Raw genomic sequence first — 22,627 nt, forward strand, 5'->3', positions numbered from 1 at the left:
ATTTGAAATTATTCCTGAATTTGCTTACCTCCGTCAACATTTTCAGCGTATTCTTAAAATTCGTTCCACCAATTTCAACCAGACTTAGTAGAGAGAATTCGGACCCCAATACTTCCAATCTTTGTCCAAATTAAGCAGATCCGCCATATAATGTGGCCGAATTCATTGAAATTAGAAACAAACAACATTGAAGCGACATATTTAAATTAGCAAAACCGAATTTGACCGAATCGAACACAAAACATGCTAATATAAAATGTTTGAAATATCCAACATTCAGCTGATATGGCTGCAATTGTTAAAAAAAGCAAACAATGAAAAAACTTTTTCTCAAAGACCTTTTAATTTATTTTAACACATGTGACATAAAAGCATTCTGGGATATGGCTATTGCCACTAAAGTACAGAAAAAATAAACGTGTTCTCAAAAGTCGATCATACAACTTTGACCAAATTTGACAGAAAGCCTAATTTTGTTGAGAGATGTTATAAGTTTGTACGAATGATGCACATCTGCCATCCATTACGCTGCCGCTAGTAATTGATTAAAAAGGGATTTTAATTTTCGCTACAGGCTTTGACGGTAAGAAGTGAAAAACAGACTAAAAACAACAAAAAAGCAAATTAGTTTAGGATTGTAATTATTAGGGTTTAATGTTACTTTCTCGGTGCTGTCACCTGCTGAATCGTGCAGTTTCCTTAATATCCGGTATACCTATGTTGTGACGTACGCTCATGCGCTATGACGTAAACGCTGACTATAATACCCTACGCTCATTAACAACAGATGGCTGTCTGATATAATGGTACTTAAACAGATAGCTTTATTTGAAGGAAAGACTGGGAAGAAGATAACCAGCGCAGCTGCTGATTACAAGGGTAAACGGTTGTTAATCTCCTTGTTGCAAAGTAAAATTTCCAATCACTGCTCCATGACAAAATACGCGACAAATATTGTGCAGAAAAAGACGTTTTTCTTTTAAGTGAAACAGTTTCCACACCACATCCACGGAGATAGGTTATGTTGCTATTTGTGTATTTATTGAAGAGAGGAACTTTAATATACAAAGGTAGTTGCTCTTTTACGGCCGTGATGGCTATTTTATCTTTTTATAGTCGATAACATGTGAATAGGCAATCCAAGGATCGAAACTAGGTTGATTTCCTTTTCAGCAACCGTTCATGTCTTGAAGTCAATGTTTGTCCACTTGTTGTGTTCTTCGATTGAGAATGCTTCTGATAATCCTACACGTTGTCTTCTTTTATTGGTCACTTGTTATAATTCAGGCAAGTAAAATGTTCCTTTTTTACAATTCTCCGTTCATATCTTCCAAAGTATAAAGAAGAGGATCGCGTCCACGCACTTGTGTCCAGTTGTAAGAAACGATTCCCTTTTCTAGTTAGGTAAATAACCTTTGTCAAACGTGCGCTTGATTTTTCTAATGAGAACCCAATTTTCCAGTGCTTAACACTGTTATAAAACCAGTTTTAAAGCTTGCCTTAACTCTGCACTTACTTACAATGTAAAAGGAACTTCCGCAGCTGATTCTGAAAACACGTCAGTGACACAGAACATATAATATAACCACAACTGTACGCCTCCAAATGAAATACATGAGCTCAGTGTTTTTGCTATTGAATATCAATGCCAGCTACCTTGGCTTCTCTACTGGAACATTTTCTTAGAATGAGTTTGTGTAACGTTTACATCGATTGCTTTTGTACCCTTTGCCACACATCCGGCATACGTACACTTCTGAGTTTTAGTTTAGCAGCTCAACATAATGTTTGAAGTTCTTCGAAACGGCAATATGAGCAGGCTTGTAGTAAATGCGAGTTAAATTTGTCTCTATGATGTGGTTTGGCTGCAGTCGTTACAATTTTTTGGTGAAATCGTTAAAGACCTTGCGATAATTATCCCCAGTGCTGTGTTTCGTTCTGTTTCTGACACATCGGTTCAATCCATCAACGATTGTAATTCGGTCCTTCCATATAATTAAAAGGTACAAATGTAATGTCTTTCTAGGAAAGTGTGACCTGTTCTAGGAAGGATCTCCCTTTAATCTTCATTTCACCGCACCTCCAAACATTGGTTCAGCAATCGATTTTAGCTGACGAGCACGCTTCTTTATCTTGTGACTAATTGGAATTATCTTTTTCATCGTTTGTAGAAGAACATAACAATGTCGACTTAAACTCTATTTCCGTCCCCGCGTCAAAGGCGTTGTTCCTCTTGAAAAAGTCAAACAGCTTTCACACAAGGTATGGATGATTTCATTGGATTCTTTTTTCATAACTTGAGTTCGCATCAGAGCATTGGATTTGGTGAGTACTGACACACCATTACAGTTTTAAAATAAGGATGGTGGGAGATCATTTTTACTTTTCTCGAAGGTCTCGTTGGACGGTATGAACTTGGTGGCATATTTGTTCGGGATGAAAAATTCTTATTCAACCATATTGGACTTTATTTACATTGATTGTCGCATCAACCTGGCTTTAAGTATTATTGTTGTTTTTGAGACCTAAATCGTGCTAATTTTTGTCTGAGGAAATTTAGTACACTTTGTAACATTTCTATTCTGTCTTGTACGTTTGCCTTAGGAGAGGCTACTTGTTATATATGGAACAAGAGTCGCTAGATCCATAGAGGACGTCATTTTCATCGGATCAAAAGTTTCCTTATAGACTGGTTTCCATGTTTTCATCAAATGAGGAAAAACATGTTATAAATCATGTTTAGCAGGCATCATCATGAACTGAGCGGAGGGTGGGACGGTAACAGTACAACTGCTTTGTGGGTAAGTGTGCATTCTAGTGACGGACAGCGGCTGCACCTAGAATTTTGAAGGTGTTGTTTTCTTTCTAGATTTCTTTTTCGAAAATGAACTTGTGGTCAAACTCTTCTTTTTAGCTTTTCCACCTGGCTTCAAAATCCATTGTGAATTGGTTTATATATCGCTTTGTGGATCAGCTAGTTGTGACAAAGCTACTCTATGTTGTTTGATGTGGTATGTGAACGATGCCTTGAAGTAATTGACCGACAATGTAAACCATCTTACCATTTCTATCAAATGTGACTATTTGTTTTGCGACTAATGTCATAAGTGCTCCAACACGTTCAGTAAGAAGATGAGATTGAAATGATGTCATCTTGTATACTGTTAAGAAAGAAAAGAAGTGATTTTTTTATCAGACACACACAAAGGCGACGTCTACAAGACATGGCCGCGTTCCTGGCTGTCACCAAAGGTCGAAACGAATTGGTACAAAATCGCACATTGTCAGTGGAGGTAGGTTTTAAATTGATATGAAAATACGTAAGAGGTATTGAGTGAAATTGTTATACGCATAATTCTGCCAAGTTGTTCCTAACGATTTGGCGAACACATGCAATTGAAATTCATCTCTTGGATTTTAAAACAATACCATTTAAATGGGCGATGATCCTTATGGTGCTATGTGCTTTACATTGTTGACATAAAGTTTGGGCTATGTAATTTATGCTATCATAACGATGATACAGTTTTCGGATACTTTCTTCTGTCTCTTCTTCTAACATATCAATGAAGATGACAATATGTGTTTGACTAAAAGTCAGGCACTATCCCATCATCTTTGCCAGGAATGCCGTCTATAAATCAAATGAATTCTGCTTGACTTTCTTTCAGCATTGCCAATCCTTGTAAGATGACACAATACGTTGTGATGGACGATCGAATATTTGTGACCAGTGTTTGTTCAAACATTCGAAAAGATTTTGTTTTGCCTGACTAGTCGCACCAGCAATCACATTGTTAAAGAGATGACGATGATGTGCCTACCATCTTTGCCGATCTAGGTTATCGTCAATCGCTTTGAGAACGGAGGAGGAAGCAACTATAACACGAGGGTTTAGAATTCTAACACACGAAACATTTTATACACGTTTATTTTTTCAAAGTACTATAACGATGTCTTTTTACATTTTTAGCTCCAATAATAGCTAAGATCCACAAAAATACAGTTAAATCGATATCTGTTATATTTCAGGAGACATAAATTAGTGGGTAATGATTTCACAGTAACACAAAAGAGCAAGTTAATGAGCTTTGCGATAATATAGAATTATTGCGGCAAGGAAAATTAACAGTTACATTAACAAGCAGGACATGTTTCAACTATTTTGTAATTTGTGAGATGTTAGTACATTTGTTGCATATGATAATTATTTAACACTTTTAAGTATTTACCTGTTAGTGAATACGGTATTTATGCCGTATATATGTATAATGAATAAACCGTTTTAAATGAACGAATATATTATTAGTCCTCCTAATTTCTAATTTTGTTTCTTTGTATTCTCTTTCTTCAATTTTGCTCTCTACGTTAAACTTGTTGTGATAAATGGTCATATCTTTAACAAAATGCAGTTGATCTCAAATACGTTGTCGGCTTTGTTTTCAACATTGTTATGAAAGTAAGGAATATAGTGTAGGTCAGCTACGAAAATTCGGTCAGGTGTCTGTTGGTTGTTGAAAGGCAAAAGTAAAATCCCCGGGAATAGAACCTATACCTCAGTTATGTATATCTTTGATAAATATAGATGGACACGGTAACGAAATGATTTAAACAATGACATTACATTCCTAGAGCAAGAATCCTAAAACAATGGCATCACATTCCTAGATCAAGAATCCTAAAACAATGGCATCACATTCCTAGATCAAGAATCCTAAAACAATGACATTACATTCCTAGATCAAGAATCCTAAAACAATGGCATCACATTCCTAGATCAAGAATCCTAAAACAATGGCATCACATTCCTAGATCAAGAATCCTAAAACAATGGCATCACATTCCTAGATCAAGAATCCTAAAACAATGGCATCATATTCCTAGAACAAGAATCCTAAAACAATGGCATCACATTCCCAGGCCAAGAATCCTAAAACAATGGCATCACATTCCTAGATCAAGAATCCTAAAACAATGGCATCACATTCCCAGGCCAAGAATCCTAAAACAATGGCATCACATTCCTAGATCAAGAATCCTAAAACAATGGCATCACATTCCCAGGCCAAGAATCCTTAAACAATGGCATCACATGGCCAAGATTTCAATGAGATGAATGTACCGGAGTCTAAGAATAGAAATTGCCACTGACGATATCCTTCTGAGATCATCTTTGTCTATTCATCATGGAAATAAAGAACAGTCAGTCAGGAAATAAAGCATGCAAGGCAAGAAAACTCTAATGTATTTGACTAGTAGTGCACATTTTTCAGCACCATATTAAATCTCATGAAAGCATTTTGATGTAGAAAATCGACCGTAGTACTTTTTATCCGAACCAACAAACAATCCGGTATAGCATCAAAAGTAAATACGGATTATTAATGCAAGTTTTATTAGTGGCACTTAAAAATATATTAAAGGTGTTTGAACTTTAAAATCCTAAAATATGCGATTGTCCAATAGAACACTTTTAACCACCAAAATGAGTTAAAAAGTGTTGTTAACCCAACCACTAAGTCGTTAAATATGGCCTCGCATCTTGACGTTTTTAGTAACGTATTGCATCCAGTTTCATTTTGATTAAAATAACCTGCAATTGGAGATTTCTGTGATGTCCCTTGGATATAATTTTAATTGGAAGAAATTGTTTTGCTGAAATTTAAATTTTTTAATTCCATGACATTTTGTTTGACCCAAGTAATATAATGATTTACGTAACTGGAAAAGTGTTGGGATCAATGCTGGAAACAATAAGTGGATCGAACACAAAGTTGATCGAAGACAAATCACACTTGTTTGATCGTCCAGCCAAACGTATCGTGTGTTGCTGGAAAGAGTGGCAATCGGCTTGTATAATACTTAACAAATTTCAAGGAGAATCCATTTCATTTGTGAAAGGCGTTCGTCACGAAGACAATGTGATCGTGTTTGATATTAGTCAAATAAATCTTGTCATCTTCGATGACACGTTAGAAAAAGACGAAGAAGAAAATTTAACTTTGGTTTACACGAAAACAACACAATCGTAATGCGACAATCATTTCGTTATACAAAATGCATTTTAAAATGTAAGTACATCGAAGTATCCGTCTAGTATGTGGTACTGTCTACAAATCCAAGAGACAAATCTCAAGTGCAAGTTTTAGGCAAACAGTTAGGAATACCTTGATTGAATTATGCGTATGCCGATGCCGCTTAAACACCCCTTCATATTTACTCATCGACTAAAAGCCCAGCACTTCCGATTATGTGAGATTTATTTCACCTTAACCTCCTTTCAATAACAGCATCGTTCTGGCAACTCGATTCTTGCACTGTAGAACATCAAGTGAGAACACGACAATTAATTGAAGGGATCACTCACATACCCCATGAAATCAAACTCTTTTTGAAAAACAAAACATTATCTTTGTTACAGTTGGCAGATTGAATATTGATAATCAAACCGAAAAACAAACTGTCTCAAAAAAACCTGGCGGAAGCTGCTGTTCGGGGGGTGTCATTATTCGTTCTCGTTTAAAATGGGATCATAATGCCACGGATAAAACAAATAGGAAACTCCAATTCCAATAGGATGTAGGAGATCAACAGAAGGATGGCGGTGGTGCTGCAATTTCACATAAGAAAACGAAAAGCCACAAGAAGAAGAAAACTTACAAAAAACAAATCTGTCAGAATGAGAGGTTCTTCTATACGGACGGATATAATTACAGAAATCAACACTACTAGGAGACGGTGTCTCCTCCTCTTGCTACTGCTTCTTCTTCGTCGTTAAGGACGATGCCGCCAAACATTATTTAAAACTTGTGCTTCATATGCTGATGAAATAATGAAAACCCATTTCTAAAGCAACGTTGCCTGCTCTAGCGGCAGCAACGGGCCTTCTGTTTTAGTCATTGCTGCTGAAGCTGAAACGTGGCTTCACCAAAGACAAACGTCCGAGACAGAACAGGTTTGTTACAAACTTTACTAGATTTATCCAGTCATGAACTATCACAATATAGTCCATTGAAAATACCTCATAGTCGAGTACTGCCCATAAACAAATTGATATCACGGGCAGCGAATCAATGGAGACGAATTCCCTTATAAGAATAAAGTGGGAGAAAAAGACGTATGAGATACGATTTAATTTTATGTTTATATGTTCATTAAACAAACGATTTCACCAAGAAGACATGAACACCGCCCTGCTCGTCATCTCGAGGCAGAACTTTTGTCCAAAATTGTAAAAGAAAAAGTATCCCTTCTTCATTTAACAAACACTAATATATTTTGTCGATACTAACTCAGTCTCATCTTCAAAGGTCATTCAAAAAGCACCCAAAGAAATCATCGATACTTTGTATGAATGTTGTGTAAATTATTTGCAAGAAACGTTAGCTTTGTCCAAGATAAAGAAACAACAATAAGAGAAACAACGCTGATATGACCCTTGTTAAACGTGGCTGCAGCTTGTGTTAAGATCGATTGCTGGACCACATGTGTGACGACTCTTGATATAAGAAGGAGGAAGAAGAAGAAGATAGATGGACATTATTGTATGGAAAGACATATAACCTGTGCCTTTAATTCATAAGGCTAGACGAAAATAACCAAAACGTCATTATATATATATATATATATATATATATATATATATATATATATATATATGGAACGCTACTGTTTGGTGCGAACAACGGATACCTACTTCCGAATCCTAATGTCACCGACTTGTTACAATTTAAACAAGAATTACAGTCATTGTAAGTTGTAAGTACATGAACGATACGTAAATGAATGCATTCACTGATCAAGGATGATTAATAAGGTCAAGTCAGCAACTATTTCGGTTAAGTATATAGAATAGAGGTCACGGAATCATCACATGATATCATGTATGACCTAGTTATTGATTCGCTCGATAATAATAAGTCAGAACATGATTGTTAGGTATTTCACAATTTAAGGATTTAAATGTTCTAGAATATTTACAGTGATTCCGATATTGTTCATTTTGGTTCTCACAAGAGGCTATATAAGGGAATCAAATACGCTCGGTGTCATGTTTCAGTTCATATGCCTATTTTTAAGAGATGCCAACTGGAAAATATTTATTCTACAGACAGTACCTTCAGGATTGTGTGGCATTATTCAAGGACATTTAAATAAATATGTTAGATTAAGTGAAACTTTCAAGATCTTTAGTGATTTTCTACTTTGACTGTGAAGTGAAAACGTTTGGGTTTAAAAAAGTTGATTTTTAAGTGATGCTAGCACCTTAGTAAATAAACACATTATAACCTTCATTCAAAATTCATTTGGGATAGTTTCCAGATTAATATGTTATTGAAGTTCAAATTAGGTATTCAGACAAAGTAATTTATTTTTAATTCTTTCGCTTTGTTTGGTTATATAATTTAGAGAAACCAATTTACATTTTGGAAACTTTAATGTTTGTGGGGTTTTCCTTGTATTGTTACATTTTTTAGGTCCCAAGGCGTAAGACTCCAAATGGATCCTTTTGGGTGCCCCATAAATTAGCTTCACATGTATGGCTAAAATATTACTATTTCTTCTCTATCACAGCAAAAATTAAAATGGACGTCAAACCTTTCTCAGATCTCATAAAAATAACAGTAAAAGAAGAAGAGCATGGACGTGTATGATTAATAATTGAAGAAAATAAAAATTAATGATTTACTCAGATTCATTCGAATGTTCCAAGTCACAAAATCAACGATGATGCGAGAATCCCAGTGGATATAATTTCGTACTGTGTCGTCTTTTGCTACCTCAGTCCCTATCAAATTTAAAATAAAATGACAGACTGAAGATTACATCGTCCTATGTAACAGACAGTTGCACATGAACGTCAAATTTCTCATAGTGCACATTGTCAATACAGTCGTCAATGCCAGAGTAACTCCTGGGAATAATATCATGCACTCGTTGTTCATAGAAATGGAGTTGAACTTGAGCAGCAACTATTACCCTTACCGAGCGAACCTGGAAAATCCCATGGCGTACAGAAATAAAGCCAATAGCAGACATCTGGATACCTCCGTTTTGTGGCAACCTCTCACGTTTGACCAGTAGAATGACACAGCATTGATTGCATATAATTGCAAACCAGACTGTTAGATTCAAAAGCACTGAAAATACAATCAGAGAAGGACACAGCTGAAAATTAATGAATCGTTTGAATTTGAACATGTGGTTGAAAGACAAGTATTTGATGAAATGAATGAATGTTTGCCTGGACTGAGTCAAAGTAGAGCTGTTCTAAGTTGGATGGACAATGCAAACGAGCACAAAACGGGCATCGGAGAAGCCCTACTTTACTTGAATTTTACTTAGTGTGAAAAACGACATCGGTGGAACTTTGAGTAGGAAGACAGCCACGTATCAGATGCTAGGAGGGTAATTGAAAACAATAACCACGTCCTCCGGACTCCGATCCAAGATCGAAGATCGTGTCTTTTAACAATAGCTACCCAAATGATTACACATTAGCATCGTCAGAAATGCGATCTTCAATGGAGCCACTAATCACAATTCTTTCTCGTTCAAGAATTCAGAGTCTCCAAGTCAGAAATCAATGGAGATGGTAAGAGAAAGAACTTCATCTGCTTAAAATTGAGTTGGACTAGTAGAAATGTCCTGTATGAAGGAATCATTAACGAGAAGGATCACCTGGGGATTGGGGCCGAGACAACAGCTACAGTAGAACCAACAACTAGAGCTGCTGGAGTAACATTAACAATGAGTGATGTCAGTCATTGGTTCAAATAGAGTATCCACATGAACCGGTAATTTGATCCCAAATATTTAAGAAGATAAGGTGGTCCAAACCCCAGCACATCAAATCCCACTGCACAAAGTAGCAACAATTTGTTTACAAAAAGGGAATTAACTATAGTACCCGTTAATCTGACCCCGCAAACTATGCATGAATATAAGGTGGTCTAATTAACCACAGATCACCAGGAAAACCGCACAATGCATTATCTGATTATTTAAAAATCCCGAAGTGCAATGGTAAGCAATGGTACCAACCGATTCTCAAAGCAAACCTCGCCTTAATAATTAAGAAAAGGTGATCATAGACTCAAACCATCAGGCCCAGCCATACAGCTGGTGCTGATTGAATGAAATCAAAACTGCAAAGCAATCCATCATCAATGTGCAGCTTCTTACAGATTTAGAAATGTTTTAACTCTGCAATCGTGGACATGAACAGATACAAAATAATGACGTTTCCTGCTCTAGCCATATCACAATAACTAATCGGCCATAAATACAGAGTTCGTGTCTTCAAAATTCCAGGTGCAATACGACATCATTAAACCTTGGGAAATAGAAAATCCAGACCCTGTATCAACATAAGACATCAGGTGACATCTGGACTAGGCAATTTCCGCCCCATTTCCTCCTTTGCCTCTTACGTATATGACAATTTGACAAGTGTGCGGCATATTTGGAGCTGGATTGTATATGTGGTGTATTGAATCAGTGATATAAAAAAGAAATATTACCATTCCTGTATGACTCTATAAACACGTTCGACCGTATACACACACACTTAACTAACTATATAATACTACCTACCGTGTTAAACCTATAGATTAGAGGTGTGCAAACTTTCCAGTGCAAGTGCCGCATGCACAAATGTACACTGTGTCGCGGGCCGCATAGTTCATTAAGTAAAATAATTAATATTTGAAATAGCAAAAACAAAAGGTTTTTCTAAATAACATCTAATTAATTTTCAGTTGTTAATATGTTGTTAATTATTTTAGAACTTAAACTTAAACTTCAAAAGAAGCACATTTATTTGATAAATAGAGTAACATAAACAGAGTCAGTGCGAATGATGACTTGTTCCTAGGCCGCATGAAAACCCTTGGCGGGCCGCATGCGGCCCGCGGGCGGTAGTTTGCCCACCCCTGCTATAGACTAATTCAACACAGAATTGCCAGTTGACCCCCTCTTTCGCTTCCGATTGTTAACCATTCGTTTATTCGAATTCGTTGGACCAGCGTTCTATATGTTACAACACTTAGTAACACATGGCAATAATTACAGAGTTAACCGTAAATTTATATCCGAGGAAACATATTATTTACAATTGCACTTGGAGAGAAATGTTTTTCAGAAAGAGCAAGACATAATCCAGACTTGGAAATCAATCAATATTTAGTATTTAAACCCATGAATGGAAGTTCTGTTACCGAAACTCTTACCATGAATTTCAATGGCACTGACGATATCTCAAATACTTACATAAAAAGGGTTCATTTCGGGGATGCAGTAGCTTAAGGGCTTGTACAAAGATTATATTTTAATCTTTAAAGAGGTATAGACACTCTCAAATGCGTTGATTCTAGGAAAACATTTGGCCAGAAATAGTACTATAATAAAATGGTTGCACCTTCTATGGTATGTGGAACGGGTGTTTTTATATTAATTATTGTTGGTACTAAGGTTGGCAAGACAGAACGTTGACTTCTGACATACTTAATCAGGTTTAATAAAAGTTTAAACATTTCCTATCTCACGTTAAATGGCTTTGGCTGGCAATATCGTATTATTAAGTTATCATCGAATCGTAAAAATCACAATAATTTTAAATTCGAAGAAAAAAGATTACAATGTCATCGGTATTGATATGTTAAATATATTTGGAGGTTTTCCAAATTTTACTCTGATAGGCCCAAGTTCTTATCAAAAAGACAAGCTCATAGAAAATATACTTTTGCACAAAAAGTAAAATAATCTATGGCTTAACATAACTTAATATGCACAATTATGTTATAAGTAGTTGTTTTATTCATGATAATGATTACAACAGAAAGAAATATGATTATTTGGTTAAGGACAAGTTTATCGTCCCATTTCTTATCAGTCTACATAGTGCCACAGTATGATTCAGATTTTTGTTTTCATGTCACTTAGGTACTCTGAAAAATCCGGGTCTCGCCATTACTCTACATAGCTCAAATTGTCTTTAACTCTGTACGTGAGGTGTGTGGAAATCGGCCACAATGGTTAACGTAAATGACTTGTGGGGATGTGTCATGTTAAAAAGAAGGACTAGTTTAGCCTATGTCGTTATCTAGTCTCAAGTTTATGAATATTTTCTCATATTCAGACTCAGATTAGAATAAAAATGCAATGTCTATTGGCTAATTTCAACTCACTGAATGCCAGTGTTTATTGGCTAATGTGAAATTATTGAGAGCCGATGCCTTTCAAACATTATCATATCACTGAATGTAGAAGTGAGACTTAGAAACTGAATTTTTCATCTAGTTTCGGAACGGGTGTGTATTCATTACCACAAACATAGTTCTTTGCGACTCACTTCGATATCATTACGGACAAGTAGATCTGTTTATGATTTTCGGTTGATGTTACTCTTTTTGCTTTGGTCGAGATCATAGTCATTGCGGCCCATATGCATTGTCACCATATTCATTCGGATACTTTTTCCTATACCGTCAATACATCAAATGTGCCCCAGTAGTGCATCTCTTATACTTCCTCTGAATTCATATAAATTTCTCTTTCTTGTAAAACTTGTAGCAGGATATAGATTTTCGGAAGACCAAATCTAACTTAAATCATCCCAAATTAGCTTCTGACAATTTATCATGGCAGTGTTATGTATTTATTTCAAATCAACCATGAATGCAAACTGATGGAGGAGGAGGAGTGAGTTTTACTTATAAAGAGAGTTTTTATATGCTATTTAGAACATAGTTCAATATTCATTAACCTATCATTAACAATTTCCCATTTTATTACATTAGTAGAATGCACTTATTTAGTTACATTTTATTGTTTTCCAATAATCTTACGACTTTATGGTCGTAAACTAAGCAAAAGAAAAAGCAAGAACGGCATGTTTAATAACATTCAACAAATAATTTATTTTCCTCGAAAACAAAGTGAAACTGAATTTAAAGTATTGCGAATTAAAGACCAACTAGTTCTAAAAGTACTACAACATACCCTAAAATATGGCGTGTTCAGAACGAACTTCAGGCCTTGAATCGTCTGTTGTACCAATATTCTTTAAACCTGATATGCCAATGGTCCTCATGCTATTTCCATTGGAACTTTTCAACAAAATTCGTTAACAACACCAGGTCTGTTTACTTAATTTTATGAAATAACCTGACCAATGTTAGGAAGATTATAGCCTCTTCCAAGGGGAAAAACAATGTCCTGAACTCAGATCCTAGTAAATATACTTTTACAAAATGATACTAGTATGGCAGTCTCAACCGTACACCCCCAAATTAAGCGCAACTGTCAATCAGACAATATAAATTTAAAGCTAATGACATTCGACAAGCAGTTACCAATACATTGAAACAAAATTGTAAGACTTGTGCTGTCAATAACGTGAAATCCATTCAAAGTCTTGTATTGAATTAGCTGATTGAGCAAGACTGAAAAGTAGCAATATAAACAATATTCTCAAGAAAAAACAACGTTTTCTGTGAGCAAGGTATTGAAATTTGATCTGAAATCCCGTGTTATTGTCCTCAATGACTGATATTCTTCCTGTGGCATAAGAACAACTGTTATACAAAAATCAGAGAAACTGATAACAAAATTATATGTATTGACAATGGTGAGAGATTGTACCGTTTCTCTAATAAGTTAATGTACAACTGCTTGATTATGATGTACATTTGTTACTTAACAAACACGCAGGATACTATTCCAAATTATTGTAGCAAGAGCCCACATTGTTTGTTTTTCATAGTTGACATGATAAATATGGTTCACGATGTCGAAATCTATACCACTTCTAATTTTGCACTCTACCATAGAGTGAGGGTGGCATTGTCATTATCCATCATTCAGGCTGAAGAGTTTCACACGTGCGCCAATATCATGGAAACGGCATCGTATATTTTTGTATTGACAGACTCGATGTAGGAGCTGACTGGCAGATTGAAGAACCTTTCTGTCTGATGGGGCGTTTCCGCTGGGGAGACAAGGGACAAAACCTGTGTTGCAATCAAGCTAAGTAAATTAGGTGCTTGGTTACATATTCTTTCCGACCCTATTGCACGTTGAATACGTGTGTGTTTTGGATGTTTAATATAGCTTTTACAATATTTCAGTCATATCGCTACAATGTCTGTAGCGTGGCAGTCTATAGTGATGTCTAACACTGGGGCATCATGCCGCAGGCATGTGGCATCATGTCCCAGCCAGTCACATTATCCTGACACCAGGCCGACCAGACCTAACATTTTAATGCTGAGCGCATAGTGAGTTAGCTGTTAGTACCATTTTTATAAGTCATTAGTATGACTCATCCGGGGTTCGAACCCGCGACCTCTCGCATCCGAGGCCGGACGGTCTAACCACTTAAGCAACCGGAGCTGTCCACGTTGAATGCGGGTCGTTAAAGCTGTTTTCTGCAACCATGCAGAAAAAATATTTCATTCTACGAGGGAAGTTCCGCTCATTTACGAGTGTTGATAGGCATCAAAATCATTTTTGTTTGAGCAAAACATTTATTTTCTACATCTTATGATTATACCTATTGTGCAAAGAATTTTGTTTTTCCTTTGACTTCATATATAACAATGACAACACTAATTGCCTTTGACTTCATATATAACAATGGCAACACAATTTGGTGCAGAACAATCAGTGATATAGTAGTGCACGTACATCTGAAAATTGTTTCCTTGCTGTGATTGATTCACAATAAACATTTTCCTGACAACCTACACGTATTCCACAAATGATGCAATGACGATGGTGTGACCAGTTCTGGAATATCTCAGTGACAACAGGGAATTTGGCTATATTAGTTGAGAGATAGGTTGTCCTAAATTCTCAACGATTCTTCTCAAGTCATGGGGGCATCAACGAATGTCAGTAAATATATGTCCTTTAAATGAATAGATATCTTTGTTTGAGAGTAAGTGAAGATTTCCGTCAATCTAATTTATCTGTGATTTTATGTATCGTCCTGTCAAGCAAAACAAATAATTTTGCAAAATATCAAATAGCCTATATGCAAGTAAATATTGCATTCTAAACATTGTTAACGATCAATAGGTCGTCATTCTTGTCTCTAATACTGTGACATCTGATAAAGGTTTTTGAGTGAACATGCCAAGAATATGATTTGCAATTAAAAGAGTGATATTTCAGTTCGGACTGGGGTTATGCATTTTACGATCTCTGTAAATGTATGTATTTTGCTGTAAACACGTCTAATATGTAAATGTGTAACGCCTCGAACACATGCATGTGTTTCTAGGCCTATTTAGGGCACTATCTTGTTATATATTAGACGTTTCCTTCAGTATATCCGATGATCGTTGGTGAATATTGTTGAGAGTGTAATCACTACTTTCAGAAAGTAAACTTAATATGCATTTTACTGATGATTCTTTTCAATCTGATTTCGCCTACATTTACGGATCTGCGGTACTGATTTTAGTGTCTTATGCCGTCTTAAAGGGAATACACGACTGTCTGAAAATGCCACTTGCATTATCGACTACTGTCAGTGCTAGCCGCACGGTATAAATTCCCTTAAAGTTTGTGCGCATTCTTTAAACAGATTGTAATCGAGATAATAAAGGATTACGTTAATGATGCTACTAAAAGAAATTCCATTACCGTAATTGTCAAATGGTGTAGCCAACAGGATGCGAATGCAAGTGAACTCTCATCCTTATTTGAGATTTGCGTTCAGCTTAATGGCATTCTCGTGCATTGGGTTAAGTTCGGTCTTTATGTTAGAAGAAATCGGCACACAGGACTCTGCATCAGTCATTCTTAAAACGACATTTGCAATTTGCATATATGTATATCGTCTTTTTGAAACTGAAAACATGGCAGGCTCTTATAGGAATTCAGACTCAAAGTGTGATTTCTACTTGTCCACACTAACCTCTTACTCGTTTGGCTTGTATTTTAAAGAAATAGATTTTAAAGCTGGAAGGATTCAAAATTCATGGACGTCGGAAGCCTTTTTAACAAACTTTACACTGGAATATTTCTGGAAGATAATAGTCTGCAACATAGTACAAGAAAAAGATATCCTTCTGCTTTTATCTTTACACTGTTCAATTGTTTTTTCCGTTGTGCGATGATAAATAAAGTTTAACTTCCATGACTGGTTTTAGACTTCTTTAAAAGAAAGTAACAACAAGGAAAATCTGAAAAAGTTTGTAACCAAAGATATTCAAAAGTATTCGAAGAACTGATTTTTCTGTATTCATGAAACGAATCTTCTAAAAGATATCCTGTTGTTATGTAAAATCATTAGTCATATTCAAGCAACAAACTGAGAAATTTCCAGGGCTGAATGCAAATACATTGAAAATATATGAAACATGATCAGCTCATCTTTCCTAACGTTGATATTGGCATAATATTTAAAAAAAGAGGCAAACAGGTTGAAAATGAAGGTTTTGTCTAACTTGAATACATTCATTAACAGTTAACGTCCTCCACAATATCGCCAAATCGATTTCTGTTATTTTCAGGCGAGATAAGTTAGTGGGTAATGATTATACCGTTATGCAAAAAGGGCAAATACATTTAGCGTTGTGAAATTATAGAAGTTGCTGCGACAGGGAACATGAACAGTTATGGGTCATTCTCAAAAAAGGTCAAAATCTTATTCCTGATTTTTTTTGGATAATGAAACCACACAAAGTTCATCAATGTAAGCTTTATTTCATCACTTAACCATTAAAATGTGTAAAACAAACAATGAACACCAACTTTGAATTCAAACAAAATATTAAAATTGAAAATATAGCTCCTTGCTACTAGTAAATGTCCCTTGTGTTACAAATGCAATATAAGAACTATTTCTTCGAATTATCTTTAATATTAACGATGTAATCAGCTTAACATCTGTGATATATGAAAATTACTCAACTAATCCAAGATTTTTTTTTCTTATCTGTTTTTATCTTTTTTTTCTTAGATTTATAAAATGACCTAGTAAAAAGGTAAAATCTAACTCACATATTTTTGATTATAATTCCAAAAGAATTTACTTATTTCTTATTTTTATCCTATGTGTTAACAAGTGTCATCAAAATGGTTCTAATGTCGAATCTTGAACAACTGGAATGGCAAAGTAATTTTTAACTGGTTAATATTTGACATGTAACACAAGGGACAATAACGTAACATAAATGACTCAAATGGTAACACAAGTGATATTCAAACATTAAACAAATGTAACATCTATTTTTTTCAAGAATATTCATTGTTATTGTTTGATGTAAATCATAAAGTCCAAAATATTCATCTATGATTGAATGAACACAGTTTACTGGTCCTTGATTTTTGATTTACTGATTTTGGTAACACAAGGGAATAAAAAGTAACACAAAGGACAGTTTTGTACTTCTCTCCTCCGTTATAAAAAAATTTGTTGGATGTTGTGAAGATTAAACCTCAACATATTCGATTATTAATTGAAAAAGAAATTTCTAATGAAGTCACTTTCAATTCATCGTGTATAGATGGTAAAATTGAGGAAAATTCACAATACAAATTAAATAATCATGTCATTTTTTCAATTTATGTAAAGCTAAGGCCCACAGTTCACTATCAACACAGTACTTTTGTCCAGCAAGCTTGGGGTCGGGAATAGTTCCAATAACATTCTCCATATCATACCAACACTCATCTCTAACAGCAAGTGGCCAATAAAAGGAGGAATTCTCCAAACTTCTTCCAACCCTGTGCATACAGCTGACATATACTTCAGCTTCATCACAGTCTGTTATTATTCCAGGATATGGTTTATTGTCATAACTCACTAATACAAACTTTCCCAATAAATCTTGAGGACTTAAATCAGAAATATCAAAATGACTCCTGATGTTCTCGGTGCTTTCATTGAGTTCAGACTTACTTTCAATGTTCTCTGATTCATGATGATTTGTTTCTGAATCGTTAGCTTTTGTCTCTTGTTTGTCCTCTGTTTCTGGCATAATGTTCTGAATTTCAATATCTTTCACTGATTCATCTACAGAAATCTTTGTATTTGGTCGATCCATCGGCAACATTGTGACAAAATGATTAGGAATCCAATTATGTTTTGACATGTCTTGTCTTGTTGTTGTCCACATTATGTAGCTCGTTTGAGTAGATCTTTCTTCCCTTGGTTTAACCAATCGGTGTAGATCCTTTCTTACATTTGGGTTTCCTAATAAAGGATAGACGGAAAATATTCTGCGACAAAGAACACTCGATAGTGCAAATATCTGCCATATACCCATATAGGATTTGTTCTTGCAGATTTTCATGATTTCCTTTTCATAGATCCGTTCGATTTGTCCATCAGAGAGTGCTTCATCTGAATATTCGTCAGAATAGAAGGCATATGTTTTTGCAAGAGAATCATTCATTGGATCGTCAGTTCCTCGTTCTAAGAATGTCTGGTTCAAATATGATTCCTTGTGGATACAAGATTCAGTTATTATTCTAACTCGCATTTCTTCCCCCATATCTTCATTTTCAGAAGCAATCACACTTCCTGAATAAGGTAAACAATTGCAGTCAGCAGTTATCATAACCTCTCTTCTGCTCCCTAGCAGAATGAAACAACAATATTTTTAACCATGGTGTGATATACAAATACTACACACAAATTTATTATAAAATCAATATATTTACTGTTTATATATGGAGTAACAATGTGGACAGAAATAAAAGTTACGGCATTACCATACATACCTTTAATCTTAATAAAAACGTCCTTGCTGCATCATATCGTCTGCTCCATTACCAATAGTTCCAAAGAGGAAGTTCTACTTGAGGGAGAAACTATTTATGAAATTATTCCATAAGAAAGACAACTCTTACTCAGATAATGATATATTGAGTAACACAAGGGACACGGCGAAATGCACTTTGAATTTATTGGAAATTCCTATAAGTTTCACAATCTTTTGGTGTAAATAAGACTGATATTTATGAAGAAACAATGTGATACAATAATAACCTGAAGGTTTAGGGAAAAAACTTTAATATATGTGATATAAATTAACACAAATTGATTGTGTTACGGCGAAATCACAGGAAGATTTTACAAAATTCAATGAACCAAGGGGCAAACGCTGAAAAATTCAGACAAGGAATGAAACATTTTCTATTAAAATGTATTTTTGTAATAACTTAAATTGACATTGCAAGCTCAAAAGGAGGAATTAAATCAAAATTGGTTTAAATATACCAGAAATCACACAATTATCAATATTTTTTGAGAATGACCCTTATAACAACAAGCAGGATATTTTTCCAGCTATTTTGTAATTTGTGAGGTGTTGGTACAGTTTATGTTTCATCTGAAGCGTTTAATTACACTTTAAAGTGTTTACATGCTAGTCAATACATTATTTATGCTATTGTGTATGTGTTTTATTACACTTTAAGGTGTTTACATGCTAGTCAACACATTATTTATGCTATTGTGTATGTGTTTTATTACACTTTAAAGTGTTTACATGCTAGTCAATACATTATTTATGCTATTGTGTATGTGTTTTATTATACTTAAGGTGTTTACATGCTAGCCAATACATTATTTATGCTATTGTGTATGTGTTTTATTACACTTTAAGGTGTTTACATGCTAGTCAATACATTATTTATGCTATTGTGTATGTGTTTTATTACACTTTAAAGTGTTTACATCCTAGTCAATACATTATTTATGCTATTGTGTATGTGTGCATAATGAATAAACTACTTTAAATGAACGAATATATTACTAATACTACTGATTTCTAATTTTGTTTTATTTGTATTCGTTTTGTTCAATTTTGCGCTTTACGTTAAACTTGTGATAAATGCTCAGTTAAATAACAAAATGCAGTTGAACTCAAATACATTGTCGGCTTTGTTTTCAACACTGTTATGAAAGTAAAGAATACAGTGTAGATTAGCTACGAAAATTCCTGTCATTTGTTTATTGGTTAGTCTCTTCTGTAAAAAGACTATAGCAGAAAGGCAAAAGTATATCCCTAAAAAGGACCATAGTAGAAAGGCAAAAGTATATCCCTGAAAAAAGACCATAGTAGAAAGACAAAAGTATATCTCTGATAAAAGACTATAGCAGAAAGCAAAAGTATATCCCTGAAAAAAGACCATAGTAGAAAGGCAAAAGTATATCCCTGAAAAAAAGCCATAGTAGTAAGGCAAACATATATCTCTGTAAAAAGATCATAGTAGAAAGGCAAAATCATATTCCTGTAAAAAGACCATAGTAGAAAGGCAAAAGTATATCCCTGAAAAAAAGCCATAGTAGTCAGGCAAACGTATATCTCTGAAAAAAGACCATAGTGGAAAGGCAAAATTATATTCCTGTAAAAAGATCATAGTAGAAAGGCAAACGTATATCCCTGAAAAAGGATCATAGTAGAAAGGCAAAAGTATATCCCTGAAAAAAGAAACGATACCTCAGTTATGTATAGCTCTGAGAAATATAAAGAGATATGATGACGAAATGATTTAAACAATAACATCACATTCCAAGAACAAGAATACTAAAGCAATGAGATCACATTCATTCCCAGGCCAAGATTTTAATCATAAGAATGTGCCAGAGTCACGGAATAAAAAGCGGAATCAGAAAGTTATTGCCACTGGCTATATTCCTCCTAGATCAACATTGCCTGTTGCTCAGGGAAACAAAGAATAATCAGGAACAAAAAGATAAAAAGTTAAAACAAAACTCCGATTTTTTTACTGGTAGTGCACGTATCTCAGCTCAATATTAAATCTCATGAAATAATTTAATATACAAAATCTACTTTAATACCTTTTGGAAACGCGAAACAAATCCGGTATTGCATCAAAAGTAAATATAGAGTATTAAAGAAAGTTTTATTAGTATTAATAAAAAATTATATTTCATGTTTTGGACTTGGAAATATTCAAACAATTTTATTCTACAATATAATACTTTTCAGCACGCGTATAACCTCCGCAATGCGTTAAAAAAGTTTTGTTTAAACCAACTACTAAATTGTTAAATGTGTCCTTACATCTTGACGTTTTTAGTAACGTATTGTTGCCAGTTTCGTTTTGATTAATTTAACCTGTAATTGGAGTTTTCTGGATATAATTTTAATTGGAAAAAAACTGTTCTGCTGAAATTTAAGTTTTATAATTCAATTATGTCCCGCTTAAGGCCAGCTAATGTATATTCAAATATCATACACGTCCGTAACGGCAATTTTCAGCCACGTGTAGTTTCTGGCTATATCTCTTCGATTTCAAATGAAACGCACTCTAAAACTGAGTTAAAGTTATTTTCAATGTTATTGAATGTGTTGGCCTTGTTACGTTTATTCGGTGGAAACGTTAACTTGTTTTGAATATGTCATTTGTGTTATGTTTTCTCTGTATAAATTGTACACGTTTTGAAGAAAGTGCAAAACTATCTGAGAAACTATCAATATTTTATTTATTGCTGTTAACGTGCTAATTCTCGTTATAAAGATTTCTTTATAGATTGAAGCGTTCTCGCGCCATCATTGTTTCCGACCCACCCAATACCACCATCTCATCAAAATTATCAAGGATATATCCTTTTCCTAAGCATGCATCCATCTTAAAAGTTTAATCTTGTGGTGGAAATGTGATGCTAAGAGACCAAATTTTAATCTTGTGGTGGAAATGTGATGTTAAGAGACCAAATTTTAATCTTGTGGTGGAAATGTGATGCTAAGAGACCAAATTTTAATTTTGATTTGGAAATGTGATGCTAAGAGGCCAAATTTTATTCTTGTGTTGGGAAGGTTATGCTAAATGGTTAATGCTTATCAAGCTTGGTTTCAGTTTAAAAAGCACAATGCACTGAACGATTCGTTGTACACAAGACTAGACATACCACTTATTCTTTGTTTGCTATTTTACGATTTTACTTCATATAATCTTATCTGTGTTATACACGAATTTGGCAGATACGTAATCATATATCTACAAATGCTCAGTCACACATTTCGTCCAGTACATTAATCATGTCAATCGATGTCAAGTGTATAGATAATGTTAAAAAGACTCGAAGGTTTTATATTTACAAATGTTTTCTTGCCTCCGTATCTGCAGTTCGTCGCGATAATCTAAGATCACCCTTATGGTGTATGATACAATCATTAAAATCGGATGTGCTGAAACGAAAAACGTCATATGACATTAAAATCGCCTATGAAATGCACTACGTCATTTCAAAAGAACGATTCAGTATGATTCCCATGCAAATCATCGTAGTTGGAATTGCCGAAGATATGACATCATTTGTATCCAAATGCATCGAAGTGTCTTTGTAAAGAATGCAAATGAAATCAGTCTTTATTGTGTTATGCATTATGATCACTTTAAACGAAGGGATTTGTTTTCTTTTCTCTCGATTTTGTTGTTGCTATGTAAAAAATAAAACGACTCTTTTTTCTTCTTCTTCAGATGTAAATCATTATATTTTAATTAGCAAAGATATTTCATGCAATCGCCTGACGGGTTATAAAAACTGTTAGACATCTGCGTTTTTTTCAACAAACGAAATCACTCACGTGTTTAATGTATTACTTAAATTGAGCCAAAACTGACTTTAATTTAACTA

At 34.6% G+C, this 22,627-nt stretch overlaps 1 protein-coding gene and 1 long non-coding RNA gene across 2 annotated transcripts in view; one reads left to right on the forward strand and one right to left on the reverse strand.

The window, feature by feature from the left end:
• LOC149802394 (uncharacterized) overlaps window positions 1-4,071 on the forward strand; it is a 177,193-nt gene extending 173,122 nt beyond the window's left edge. The window contains exon 4 of the long non-coding RNA XR_016419901.1: window positions 3,672-4,071. This is a non-coding gene — a long non-coding RNA (uncharacterized LOC149802394). The remainder of the gene's footprint in view (window positions 1-3,671) is intronic.
• A 12,625-nt stretch (window positions 4,072-16,696) lies between these two features.
• Window positions 16,697-18,552, reverse strand: LOC149802397 (vertnin-like). The gene has a single exon (XM_089951275.1). The coding sequence runs from the start codon at window positions 18,507-18,509 to the stop codon at window positions 17,565-17,567; it is 945 nt and encodes a 314-aa protein (XP_089807401.1). The 5' UTR covers window positions 18,510-18,552; the 3' UTR covers window positions 16,697-17,564.
• Window positions 18,553-22,627: the final 4,075 nt, after the last annotated feature.

The sequence above is a fragment of the Sinohyriopsis cumingii genome, chromosome 3 (assembly GCF_028554795.1).
Source record: "Sinohyriopsis cumingii isolate HCF-2022 chromosome 3, ASM2855479v2, whole genome shotgun sequence".
NCBI lineage: Eukaryota > Metazoa > Mollusca > Bivalvia > Unionida > Unionidae > Sinohyriopsis > Sinohyriopsis cumingii.